This window comes from Canis lupus, chromosome 27 (genome assembly GCF_003254725.2).
Source record: "Canis lupus dingo isolate Sandy chromosome 27, ASM325472v2, whole genome shotgun sequence".
Taxonomy (NCBI): domain Eukaryota; kingdom Metazoa; phylum Chordata; class Mammalia; order Carnivora; family Canidae; genus Canis; species Canis lupus.
This window is the reverse complement of record NC_064269.1, coordinates 43,432,543-43,447,299: the sequence shown is the minus strand read 5'-3', so window position 1 is coordinate 43,447,299 and position 14,757 is coordinate 43,432,543. Positions and strand designations below refer to the sequence as shown.

The following is a 14,757-nucleotide window of genomic DNA, read 5'->3' as shown; positions in this document are numbered from 1 at the left end:
GCAGAGAAACAGGCAGAGGGAGAAGCAGGCTCCATGCAGGGAGCCCGATGTGGGACTTGATCTGGGGTCTCCAGGATCAGGCCCTGGGCTGAAGGCGGCGCTAAACCACTGAGCCACCGGGCTGCCCATAAACAATATTTTTAAAAATTTTACCTCAAGGTCATATGGTTGCCAAAAAACTAAACCAAATACCAGGTCACAGGTAAAGGTCAATCTCACCAAAGGGTAGAACCCACATTACCAATTAATTAAAAAAAAATATGTCTAAGGCATTGCTTGGGAGGAAATGGGCTGTGGAATGTAAGATTGTCTATGTTTCTCTAAGCTTTAATAGCCTGCAAAGTTCTTTACATTTCATTACTCATCAAATCAACAAGTATTTGGTTAAACAACACCATCAGCTGTCAAAAACTAGGGATATAAATCCATGAATAAAAATAATCCCTGTTCTCAAAAACCTCCCAGGCATCCAGGCAAATACAGTATATATACTGAGTACTACAAGAGTATACAGAGGAAAGGGACCTAACCTTATCTGGAAGTAGGCATGATAGTGATAATCAGGAAACACTTTCTGAAAAGTCATACAAGAACTTCCTTAAGGGATCACTCCAGGTTACTAAGCAGAGGATATAGTAATAGGTAAAGAGAACTGTACCAATAGAGCCCTGATGAAAAGGGAAATGAGTTATGTTGGGGGAAAACCATACTCAGTATGACTACAGCTTATTTTTTTTTTTTTTACTACAGCTTAAAATTGGAGGAGAGTAGAGAAAAAGGAAGCTAAACTTAACAAAAAACAAATAACTATTTTATGCTAAGCAAGGAACTGGTATTTATCCCAAATGCGTAAGACTTTATGTAGAGAAATGATATAATCAGATTTCCAAAATTTAGAAAACACACTGAAGGGGAATCATAATTTGGGGGACAAAGGGACAATTAAATAGCTTTTATAGCAATGCAAAAAAAAAAAAAATCAATTTGACTTTGCCCTGAAGTTACATTGATAAACTGAACTAGTAATGATAACAGATAAGCTACTATGCTTTATACTAACCTCTTTTATTTTTTTATTTTTTTATTTTTTTTTACTAACCTCTTTTAAATCAGGTAATGATAGACTGAGCTGATAGACTTTTCCTCTTACAATACATTCTATAAAAGTTTTCTGATTATTTCCAAACTAAATTATCATGATCACTTCTCCAAACCCATTATTCCTTGCTTCTAGTTCTCTTAGAAAATTATCTGCAAAGAACTCTCCTTTCTACATCTCAATTCAAAGATCACATATGAGGGGCACCTGGGTGGCTCAGCTGGTTAAATGTCTGCCTTCAGCTCAGGTCATGATCCCAGGGGCCTGGGATCGAGCCCCACGTAGGGCTCCTCACTCAGTGGGGAGTCTGCTTCTCCTCCTCCCTCTGCCTCAGCCACTCCCTCTCTGTCTGTGCTCACCTGCTCTCTCTCTCTCTCTGTCAAATAAAGAAACAAAATCTTTAAAAATAAAATAATAAGATATGAAGGGAATCAATTTTTGCTACCACTTTGAAAATAGTTAAGTTTTACAAGCTTAAGTGATTTTTGAATTTAGAAACTCATAACTAACATTGAAATGCTTAATACAGAGACCAAATAGCTAGCTACAGCATCTTAATGTCTTTTGTGGCCAGTGGGGGCATCCCAAACACAACAGAAACAAAATAATCGCACCTTAAGAAAAACAAAGTAAAGAAAATTAAAGCAGATACATTTCTTCCTGCCTATGACAAAGGTCAAGTTCTTCCATTCCACTAGACTTGTATTGTCTTCACTGACAAAGACCAACACAAATCACCAAACATCAACAATGGATAAACACTGCAGCTTAATTTTTTTTTAAAGAGAGCGTAGTATCAATGTGTATGCAAATAAACCAAATCACCTTAAAACTGACCATTAAGATTACTAATTTCCTCATCTTCATCTCCCAGTCTACAATCTCAAATTCTGAGATCTCGAAGTCATATAGGTTATAGAAACTGGAGGTTGGAAAGAAAGTTTCTGCAAAAGTGTAATCTGTACCCAAGCAGCTAACTGTCCTGAAGTTTTGTGATTCACTCCCTTCCCCTTGCTACACTCTCAATTCCCTGTTACTCTGTTATACTGCTCAACATGTTTTTGTACATAAAATGACAAGGTAACAGGGGCCAATGAAAACAATGCTTTTTAGTATCCTAAAAAGTTTAACTTGCCTCTGTACCCATGCCAATATGACGCTTCAGATGGTCTTTAACAGAGGCAATGGGTGGGGTGATACTGCCATCCTGAAATCAATGGAAAATGGATTTTTTATAAGTTCAAAATATGAGCTGATATAGAGAAATCAACAGGGATAATGTTAAACGTTGGTGAAAATGTTTTAAAAAGGATAAAGATCAATTCCAAAAATATTCTTTCATAGATAACCACTGTTCTAAAGCCTTGCCAGTCAAAGCATTCTCCTTAGCTGCTTTGACTGTTAGGGCTGTTAGAAATGTAAAAAGCCCAGGCCTTATCCAAACCCACATCAGAACTACATTTTAACAAACTCCAATACAATTTGTACATTAAAATTTGAGAAGCACAGTTCTAAATTACCTTACCAAATAAAATCATATTATCTAAAACGTTAAGCTGTTGTGGCCCCCCCCCCACCCCCCCACCCCCCCCCCCACCCCCCCCACCCCCGCAGCAAGGCTTAAAGTATTGTGTGAATCATCAGGGCAACACCCAGAAATAATCTTGTCACTACTAGGGTGGATACAAGCAGGCTACAACTGGCAAAAGAGTGGCAATTCTCACCAAAGTATAACACATTCAATCCAACTTCTGACCTTCACACTCAGAGGAGCTAAAAAACATAAACTAAAAAATCTATCAATCTACATATTGCATCTAGACCTCACAAGGACATACAAAACAAGAAATAGAGGAAAGTTAAGGTATATGGTAAACATGAAATCTGAGAAACTGAATTTGTACTGAAGACTGTGCCATAAAGTGGCAATGACCCTGATGAGCAAGTCCACTAATGCTGAACCTCAATTTTCTCATTTGTAAAACAGGAAAATATCATCCATTTCTTACAGTTGTTATGATCTGAAGTGAGATAAAGAATGAGATTGGGAGGTACAAGGTTTTTCAGATAAAATACTAAACTCCACTCAAATTTATATTTCAGATATGTGACAATGTTTTAGTATAAGTATGTCCTGGTACTTACAAGACATCAAATACTAAAAAAAAAATAGTCATTGTTTATGTGAAATACAAATTTAACTGATATCGCAAATGTGAATTTGCTAAATCTGGCAACCACATAAAATTCAAATTTTAACTAACTGTAAATTTAGCCTTCCTCCCTTCTCTATTGAATTTACCATCTTTAGCTCATGTACAGAATGCCAGGTAACTGTCTACAGCTGCTACCAAGAAAAAATACCTTTGCCACTTCTCGATGCATGATAGCACAAAACTCAATACTTCTCAATAGAACAGTTAGGTAGATCAGTACAAGTATGTGCTCACATATATATATAGTAACACTATATTTCAGGAGTAGTTAATGGGAGGGTGTGGCAACCCACCACCCTTGTGTGACCCAATCCAAAAACACTAGGCAATATTCTTGCTTGAAAGGAAAGAAAATGAGGAAAACTCTCTTGAACAATAAGGATGTTTTAAAAAGTCAAAAGAATGGCAAATAGGTGCAAAAAATGCAATTAACAACAGATCATTCTCCTAGATTATAAACTCTTGTCTACAAATCAAACTCTCTGAAACAGAACAAAGTCAGAAATACTCTTGGGCCTATAAAATCCTGAACACTACAGCTAGAAAACAAAAAGGAAAAGAATGAAGCCTTCAAAATACAGACATATCTCTTCTTTGTAAATGATACCTTATGAGATTTTAGTGCCTAGTCAGACAATAATGGAAAAAACCTCTAAGATGTGCAATCAGAGAAATGGCAGGTTGACAAAGTCAGATTTTAGAAATTAATGTAGAACTCTTTTATCAAATTAGATGAAAGTAACAAGTAACTATAACAACAGGAATACATCTGAGCAACACATCAAGTATTTAGCTTTTATTATGTAATAATATAGGCACTCTGGTCTAAATGCAGTTGATAGAAAGTATCCCACAGACTTCAAACATTTGAAGACCAGCCTGCAATAGGCACTGCTAAATAAAATGGGGTAATAATAATATTGAGCCCAATTTGTGTATACCTGAAAGTGTGTAAAAGAGATATTTATAGGCTTAACTTATTGAATGTCTTGCCTTTAGCCAAAGTTGCTGCTAAATAAAAAGTAACAATGATTCTGAATCAAATCATATATTTTCATCTATTCATGGAATCATTTCTTTGCATTCCTTCTCTGGAGATAATGTCATTGAATAGTAACGAAAGACATGTATATATGTTTAAGGATAGAGATCGTGAATCTTCAGTCATCACTCTAAAAATCTCTCTGCTCTGTATTAAATGGAAACAGGGACAGAGGAAAACAGGAGAGAACAAGAGAGGAAGAGAGAAAGCAAATAAATCTATTCAAATCAGAAATGCTTAGTGGAGGACACTAAAAAACAAATACTACGGTTAAGGTTAAGTGTCACTACTAACTCAAAACAGGTGGTTAAAACATACATTTAAGAGTTAAGTATCTTGCCCAAGGTCCCATAATGAAGTTATCCAAATATCTAATCTAATCTTAAACTATCAATACTCTCTTGATGATCTGCTCAATTGGACTTGACAAAACAATAACTAAAATGGTGAAATGCTTCTGTATAGAAAAATACTGCAAAAAATAATTTCAAACTGGAACAAAAAAGGCTTTATTACACACTACAACCAAAATTATCTTTGCTACTAGAAAAATAAATAAAGATCATTGCCCCTGGGGCACCTGGGTGGCTCGGTGGGTTAAGCCTCTGCCTTTGGTTCAGGTTGTGACTGATCCCTGAGTCCTGGGATCGAGTCCCTCATGGGGCTCCCTGGTCAGTGGGGAGCCTGCTTCTGCCCCTCCCCCTGCTTATGCCTTTTTTCTCTCTCAAGTAAATAAATAACATCTTAAAAAAATCATTGCCACTGTTTTATTTTGTATTCCTTGGAAAATAAACTTATTTAGAAATAAGTATACTTCAATGGCATTTATTGCTAGAGTAAAAACTACTAAAATGAACCAGCTAACAATATTATAATTAACATAACTTATAACTCAGAGAATTATGTATACAGTAATGGCTTCCACAGACAAATTATTCCAGGGCAGAGTTTTGTTTAGAGATATTTAGATCAAAACCTGTCATACAAAAGACACAGTGATAAGACCTCCCTGTAAAAATATGTCCACTTGATGCTTAAGTCAGAGATGAAAGTTCTCCAAAGACAAGGCTTCAATGGTATTTTGTTACTAAAGCTGAACTGTGTTCAGACTATGCCATACTTGGAATTACATAAGGAGAAAAACATTTACAGTAGAAAATGGGAAAAATCACTTTTTAAATACAGTATTTGGGCTTGCTATTTTTATTGCAAACAATGTAAGATTTGTTCTGTAATAAATATGGTTTGAAATAGAAGTTCCATAAAAACTTAAACAAAATAAATAAAACTGGGAGTAGTAAGGCAGGTTAACCAATAATGTAAGTGAAAATGAAATTTCTTACAAGAACATGAGAAAGCCCAAAAGTTAAGGAACATGTATAAAGAAGAAAAGGAGCAGTGCCTGGGTGGCTCAGTTGTTTAAGTGTCTGACTTCAGTTTGGTCATGATCTTGGGGTCCTGAGATTGAGCCCTGCATCAGGCTCTGTGCTCAATGGGGCATCTACTTGTCTTTCTCCCTCTACCCCTCCCTCTGCTTATGCACACACACACTCTCTCTAATGAATAGGTAAAATCTTTAAAAAAAGAAGAAGAAAAGCAAAACAGACTGGAAAATGTCAATGAGGTGTTAAGAGAGCTAGCAGAAAACAATGTCACATAAACTACAAAGAAGAGTTTCTAAAGGAAAAGAGATTATAATATTTAAAACCCCAAAAAGGTCAGTAGGCCCAAGACAAAGTCACTCAGTTTGGCAACCAGTATATCACTGAAGCCATTTTAGCACAGCAGTGAGAGAAGAATCCAGATTACATTTGGAAAACAAAGATAGGGCAGCCCGGGTGGCTCAGCGGTTTACGCCTGCCTTCAGCCCAGGGCGTGATCCTGGAGATCCGGAATCGAGTCCCACATCGGGCTCCCTGCATGGAGCCTGCTTCTCCCACTGCCTGTGTCTCTGCCTCTCTCTCTCTCTCTCTCTCTCAAGTAAATAAATAAAATCTTAAAAAATAAAATAAAAAAAGGAAAACAAAGATAAATGTGGAAGTGGTGGCAGGGAGCATAAATGATTATTTCAAAAACTGTGCAAGCCTGCAGAAAAAGAAAGATAAAAGTAAGGTACTGTACTGAATTGAGGCCAAGGAAAAGATACTTAGATTATTTCCATTTCTTTTTAAGGATGGGAATATGTTTTATATTTGGAAGAATCTGTGGAAAGGAAGAGAATATAAGTAAGGAGAAGTTCATTTATAGAGCAAGGGTCTAAAAACTGAGAATAGGGTAAGAATAAAAAAGAATAGGAAAATTTAGCCTTGGAAAAGAGCTGGGGCATGAGATGCACTGAAATAAAAGGAAGATTAACATGAGTGAAATCAAAACCCAGGACTGTGGATACCCTAAAACTCTATTTACCAGGTAAAGGAAGGGAAGATGGGGGAGGTCATCTGCTAAGAGAGGAGGAGGAGGACAGTGTAAATCTGACTGGAGAAGCCTCTTTATAAACTAGATTAGTATAAGTAATATGAAAGAAGAGCTTACTGTGTTTCTTACTGTATTTACAACTCACACAAATTGATTTTCTCTTAAATGAATCAAAAGTAAGGGGACTTTTTCAAAAATATCATTTAGGTTATCAATTTAAACACTGAGAAGAAATACCAGGGAGTAGAAATGGGAAAGGGAATCTTTTTTCCTAAAATGCTTCAACATCTTATCTTTCTACCTATATAGAAATATAGCAACTGAAAAGGTAAGTCAAGTCTTAAAATACCATTACAGAAGAAATATGTTTCCTTTTCTCATTTTCTACACATACACAACTTTGCACTGGGATTGTACTTTGCACTAGGATTCTACTTTGCATTTTCTATTAATAGTGGTAAAAACCAATAAGAACAGTATAGTGTTTTAAAGAATCTGAAATATATCACCTTATGCTATCATATGCCGGATCAAATAGGACTCGATGAAAAATGCAGAGGAGCTCTATATATCGACTGTTTACCCTGTATCAGATACTGTTCTAAGTGCTATTTATATGAACTCATTCAATGTTTACATCAACCCTTTAGATTAGGTAATTATCCCAATTCTACAGATGAAAAATCTACCTAAGAAAATTTAAGCCATCTGGAGCTCTATGGCTCATACTCTAATTCTGACAGTAGAGTACATAAAATACATAAAGTCCTGAGGTTGAAATGAGAAGATCTGGCTTCAGATCTAAGTTCCACCACTTACTAGTCGGTTGACCCTAGGGAAATCATGTTCCCTACTCTTAGTTCCTCATCAGAATGATAATCTGTCCTGTGTAACCCATATGCTATCTGTGAGACTCCAAGATAGGAAGGAGGCTTTTATAAACAGTAATATATATGATACCATTACTATTAGAAAACAGCTGCTAGGTTAAGCACATACAGTCATATCATTTTTGGAACCATATCAGAAATTCTCATGCCTTCATTTACATTTCCATGCTCACATGCAAAAGAAATAACTTCTAAAATTCATGTTTCAGGGGTGCTTGGGTAGCTCAGTTAAGTGTATCTTATTTTTTCAGCTTGTCATGATCTCACAGTTATGAGATCAAGAACCACATCGGGCTCCACACTGGGCATGGAACCTGCCTGGGATTCTCACTCTCTCCCTCTGCACCCACCTCAAAAAAAAATTCATGTTTTCAATTGTGCTGTTAGCTTTTCTTCCTAATAAAGATGGACAAATAACTTAATGGGCTTGGAAACTGTGGTATTGACCTCAAGAGTGGAAATAATAAATCTCTACATATTTGCTGGGAAGATCATTTGAAATAAAATATGTAAAGGATCTATTATAGTGCCTCTGGCACTTATAAATCAAAGTAGCACTGGCTGCTTCATTATCATTTGTTCTACCATTCAGCAGAATCACAAAACAAAACCAAAATTTCAAGGGTGCATTGGTTTATGTATAGTAAAATAATTTCAAGATTCTTCTAAAAATCCACAGACTATGGCAACTTTCCCTCCAACATTCACTCTGCATTTTCTGTCTCTGATGAAATTTTAATTAAATTAAAGCAATTTTTCTTCTCATTCCCCTGGTGACTCCTCCTTTCATCTTCGTTTCGCTCTGAGTCAAAACCTGCTCAGTCTGATTCTTGCTTTCTGACTACTTTATCTTTTGAAGCACAGAACTTTGAATCCACTCTTCGGTAAACCTAAAACTTCTGACATTTTATGCAGTCATAACTAGATTTCTAGACATATCTTTCCTGGAGTAAGTGCTATCATTTCAGTTCCTCATTAGAGTTCAAGATAATGTTAGTATACCATGCTCTTATCTTTGTTAAAGTACAAGCATACTGACCTTGAGGTGAGACTGAAGAAACAGCAAATCCAGGGAGAAAATGTGAAAGAGAAAGTTAGAAAGAATTAATAAGGACAATATTCAGGAAATAATGTTATTTATAGACACAAACAAAACATAAAAGCACAGGATTAGAGAAGGGAAAGGTGTAACAGATTCTGCACAGGCACTAAAAATTAGTAATTTCAGATTTTCAACTCTCAAAAAGTGTATTTTCACATTAGATTACACCATCATACCTTAACGTAAGTTTGAAAGAAAATTTTTTGTCTAGAATTCACCATTTCTTAAAGGAGGGGAAAAAAGACAATTTATTAAACACAAAGGAAGAGAAGGTCAGCACTTCCCCTTTTTCATTTAAGTAGCTAACTGTGATTTCACAATTTAAATCATCTTAATTTTATACATATCCACCTTATAACTATTCCTTTAACCCACCCCACTCCATTTCTTGAATCCAAGTTATCCATAACAAAAGCAGAAAAACATTTAGAGCTTTAATCATTCTGTAGAATACAGACAGAATTCTAATTGATGAGGAAGAACTTGAAATAATGGTCCCAAATGTGAAAACAATAATAATTTTTTCCTAATTAGACCTAATTTTTTTCTCACTCCAAATCTACCAAACTCTCTCAAATGGTGCAATCTAAAAGCAATAATGAACAAGAACATATAGCTCTATAAATATCACTCCATTTCCAATACTGCTCAGCAGTTAGAGATGCAAAGTTGCCATGCTCAATATTCCTACATTGCATGAAGCCCCAGTGGTTCATTATTGCTTTTTATAGTAACAAGCAGTTTTCCCTTTTAAAACATTAATCAATTTCACTGAAGTTAGTATTATCCTCCAAATACTTAAGACTTCTTATGGCCAGTGCCATCCAGATTGTGTTCAGGATCTAAATTTTACTTTAAGAATCTAAAACAAACGGTTTATTTCTTGAATGCAAGCACCATTTCAATTTGTACTTTAATATTTTCTTATGTTTCAGTATTTAAAACCAGGATTTTTAAGTCATTGTGAAAATAACAAAAGATAAGGATGACAAGATTTATTACTTCCATTATATAAGATAAAGAGAAATGAAAAACAGATTAAAAATGACTCCCCTCAATCACACACTGAGTAAGTGGCAGATCCAGGATAAAAATGGGGGTCTTTGACATCTCCCTGGGCATATTTTACATGTTCTACGATGCTTACAAATTCTTTTTTTTAAATAGTTCTTTTTTTTTTTAATATTGTATTTATTCATTCATGACAGAGAGAGAGAGAGAGGCAGAGACACAGGCAGAGGAGAAGCAGGCTCCATACAGGGAGCCTGATGTGGGACTCGATCCCAGGACTCCAGGATCACACCCTGGGTCAAAGGCAGGCACTAAACCACTGAGCCACCCAGGGATCCCATGCTTACAGATTCTTAAGGGGGAATGTATAAAATAAATCCATGCATCTTTGGCATATATAAAACAGTAGAGAATGCAGATAACAATCAAAGGCAAACACAGGCCAATCTCTAAATGACTGTTCCCAATTATCTTTTCTATCTTTGTTAGTTATGACACAATAAATTAGAATAATTTTAGATCAACAATGACACTAACTGAAATTTCCGATAGTTGCAAGGCTTTAAATAAGACTTGGATGGGGCACCTGGGTGGCTCAAGGGTTGAGCATCTGCCTTTGGCTCAGGTCATGATTCTGGGATTCTGAGATCAAGTCCCACATCAGGCTCCCCACAGGGAGCCTGCTTTTCCCTCTGCCTGTGTCTCTGCCGCTATCTCTCTGTGTCTCTCATGAATGAATAAATAAAATATTTTTAAAATAAAATAATTAAGACTTGGGTAAATCTGTAGGGAAAAAAATTAAGCTTACTGCTATCAACAGTGAGCAACTTTTTATCTACTTTATTGTTCTGGGTCATATTTCACTTTGGCATCAAACTATAGCTCTTGGGAAATTAATGTGGAAGAAAAAATCTACATATAGAATAATCCTATAAAATTCTAATGTTTGCACTTTCAAGTAAAAATTTAAGGTGATCACTAAACAAAAATTCCTATAAAGACTGTACTAACAAATTACAAGGTGCTGTGCCACAAGAAATTTTGGCAAGATGACCTAATATAATTGACTATGCAAAGCTGTGTAATTTATTCTTCTTTTACATGAAATCAGTGAAATTCATCAAGGAGGAAAAGAAAGAAACAAGCAGCTTCCTGAGAAAGCAAGCTGAAGCAAGCAGGATCAGATAAAGAACCAGTCATCTTCAGTTATTCATAGTCTTAGTATCTTTTCTCTTTTTTTTTTTTTTTAAACACTATCATTCTCCCTCAATCAAGAACACACAACTTCCACAGCAGTGGTCACTTCTCTTCTCCTCAAACTATAGGAAGACCACAATCTCTGACACTGAACTTCATGAGTCAAAAATACATAACCACAAATCTAAAAGTAAGGAAATTCTTCTCTAAGGAACCATTTTCCTTATGAATTGTTTACTAGTTTATACCACAGCTATATACAGCTTAACATTAATTTTTAGACAGAAGATCTCTGCAGATCTTAAACTGAGTATCATTTTGGCATTTCTTTACAAAAAAAAATTATAAATATGAAGACTAAGTATGTAGGTTTGCATTTTTAGGTTATACTGTATAGATGTCTAAATATACAGTGATACCAATATGAAGCAATCACAAACATAAAGCCCATGTTCACAATGAAGGGGTTCAAAAATAATTTTTAGGTCAACTTACATAAATAAACAAGGAGGTAGGTAAAACAGTCAAATATCTTATTATAATAGTATATTTATTCATTTGGTTATACACACATTTAAAATAGGATACATTAGAAAATAAAGTTAATTTGGAAATATTTCTTCTCCTCCCACATTCTCTGAAACAGTTTTATCTACTCTCTTTACGTGCATCTTCAATATCAATTCTCCAAGGACAGAATATTACCATTACTTTATGTATCACTAAGAAAGAAAAAAGTATATATACTAATTAAATTATGTTATGCCATTATTTATACATGTATCCCAGATTTAGAGATGTTAAAACGTAAAAATAAAAGTTATAATTGGTATTTCATTGTGATAAAAGAGGGAGGAGGTTATCTATATTTCTATCTAATCTACAGATCAAAAATAATCCCACAGGATCATATTAAATTATATAAAAATATTTTATAGATATGAATTTACTTACACTTTGTTACAGAGGGAAAAGGATAGGTGCATGTATAAACACATTACAAACATATAGAAGAAATGAATATAAAAATATCTAAAAAATAATAATATCTAAAAAATATATATAACAAGTGTATAAGGAACTAAAATCTCCATATGTTTGATTGATGAAAGGTCTGAATTCATAGGTGATGGAAAGATAAAAAGGAAGAAATATGGGATGATTAGATAGTGAAACAAGAAAGGCATTCTCCTTGTATTAACATATTATGTAGTTATTAGGCCCTCAATAATGTAGAGTCATAGGACAGAACATGGTAAACACCATAAAAAAATAGCACATATAAAGGAAACAGAAATTACTACTTCAGGGAGGTCAGGAAAGCTGGCTTTCTTTTCCAAAAAGATAACAGTTAAACAGAGTCAAATTCCCACAAATGAAAGTAGAAAAACAAAATTTTAATAAAAGAGAAAAAAATAAGAAAAAGCAGATAAAAAAGGACTCATCTTCTAATTTTGAGGTCCATTTTTTTTTTTTTACAAAAAGATGTAATTCTACAAAGACTACCAAACCAAAAACTGAAAATATCATCCTGTAAACTAGTTCACATTTCCCAACACATTTTAGAGGATTTATGAAAAATAAAGACAACTCCATTTTCATTACATAAAATTTCAGACACTAGTAATCTTTAAAAGCAAATCAAAAATTCAAAAGGCCAAATCCTTGAGCCATGGGATTTAAGCCTACCAACTATCTTCCCTAATTTCTCCAAGTACCACCAGAAAAGTGCTTTCTCTTATACAGACACACATGCAAATAACACCTAGATTATATCTCACTCCTGGCAGGATAGGAAAATGACCCCAATCTTTGTGTTCAAGCTCAGTTCAGTACATTGATTTTGATCTATAGAAGTACAGACTTATCTCACTTACCAAATGAGATTAAGTTACTACTTTAGCGGCTCAGACAGCTAATTCAGGGGTTAATTACCTTGAGCCTAAATTCTGAGCAAAGTGAGAACACTCCTGCTTTAAAAAAAAAAAAAAAAAAATCAGGGTGGGGGGAGGTGGCAAAATCAACGAAAGTGGCTCCAAATCTTACTAGATACAGTCCACTTTAAATAAAGCCAGTTGTTTATAAATCAGAATGTAATTCCTGGGCAGCCTGGGTGGCTCAGGGGTTTAAGCGCCTGTCTTCCGCCCAGCGCGTGATCCTGGAGACCCGGGATCAAGTCCCACATCGGGCTCCCTGCATGGAGCCTGCTTCTCCCTCTGCCTGAGTCTCTGTCTCTCTGTGTCTATCATGAATAAATAAATAAAATCTTAAAAAAAAAAAAAAAAAAGGAATGTAATTCCCTTGGAAATAATATTATAGATGCAGTTTAGGTATTTTTGCTGGCCCACAAAATTTAAGTTTAGGCATGATGCAAATGCCTAGAACTCACAGTTCAAGATGAAGTCTAAAAAAGATGGTTAGCAGGGAAAATAAAATTAACCATCAAAAAGTGGAAAAACTAAGTGTCCTCTATTAGAAGTACTTACAGGACTGGCCTAGTAATATACGTGAGTGTGAATGAATAAATAAAGCGTGTCTTGGCTTCTCTTGCTTCCTTACCATAGTAGCAGCAGCATCCTGGCTTCCCCTTGTCTCTATGTACATCTGAGTTCACAGACCTGAAATTAAAAGTCTACAGTCCAGAACTACCTACTAACGCTCCAACTAACAACCTCGCAAGACATCATGACTGAATATTGGTCTTAGAAATTAAAAGACCATACTGAAGAGTACAAAGTTCAAAAAGTCTCATATTCAGGGGCACATATTAACTGGGTACCTTGAGTAGTACTTCTCAGGAGAGCTCAACCAAACCTTAATTGAAACCTTATCACTGAAATTTCCATCCATTACACAAGCCATGGAAAGAGGCTCTGCTAGCACCATCACAAAGGAAAAGACAACAGCTGCTTTCTGTTGAAGTCTTAGTCTTCTGGGGCCAGAAATATCTCTTTATTGAGTCTAGACTGACAGGAAGGCTGAGTCAGACATGGAGAAACTGGCACCAGGCAACAAAGCGACCCACATTTCAATTCCAAAGTACCTGTCCTCTAAGATAGCATTCTAGAATGTGGGAAAAACCTTTGGCCTCAGCAAGATCTTCAAGTGAACAGCCTCTGAATCATCCAATTGTCTTCATCTTCCTCTTCTAGAAGATAAGCTCATTAATAAAATCTAGAACATAGGATTGGAGGGGGGAGGAAGGGAAAGACTCTGGAATTTTAGAATTCTTAGGCATAACTTTATTACCACCCACCTACTTATGTGATACAGGACCAGCCATCTAATCTCTGTGCCTCAGCCTCCTTATCTGTATTTTAAAAATCTATATAAGAACCCTTTTCAAAAACAAACAAAAAGGTCACTATGCAAGAAGGGGCAACTAAAATCAACAAATACAACTACTAAACAAATTATATTAAAAATCTGGGGCATCTTTCTTAGAAAAATAAGATGTACCTGATAAATATCAAAAGGAAGACATGTAAGGTTTGCAGAGTTCCTACAGGAAATCTTCACCCAAAATATGTGCCATTTTGCTTTTTAATGTTTCCACTAAAGGACAGAAAAAGAATTGATAGTCGAATATAAATGAGGGGGGTGCCTGCGTGGCTCAGTCAGTTAAGCAGTTAAGAGTCTGCCTTCAGCTCAGGTTAAGATCCCAGGTCCTGGGATCCAGCCATGCCCTGGGATTAGGCTTCCTGCTCAACAGGGAGCCTGCTTCACCCTCTTTCTCTGCCCCTCCCACCAACTTCCCAACCCTCCACTCCCCCCCACCATGCTCT

General features: G+C 35.6%; 1 protein-coding gene across 18 annotated transcripts in view; it reads right to left on the bottom strand.

Annotated features, from left to right (window-relative positions):
• Window positions 1–14,757, bottom strand: part of ERC1 (ELKS/RAB6-interacting/CAST family member 1) — a 539,401-nt gene that overhangs the window by 331,838 nt on the left and 192,806 nt on the right. For 10 of the 18 annotated variants that reach the window (XM_049102528.1, XM_049102532.1, XM_049102525.1 and 7 more), the window contains one exon: window positions 8,702–8,713. The exons of the other annotated variants lie outside the window; for them this stretch is intronic. In XM_049102528.1, coding sequence (XP_048958485.1) covers window positions 8,702–8,713 — 12 coding nt within the window. The remainder of the gene's footprint in view (window positions 1–8,701; window positions 8,714–14,757) is intronic. 18 annotated transcript variants of the gene reach the window in all.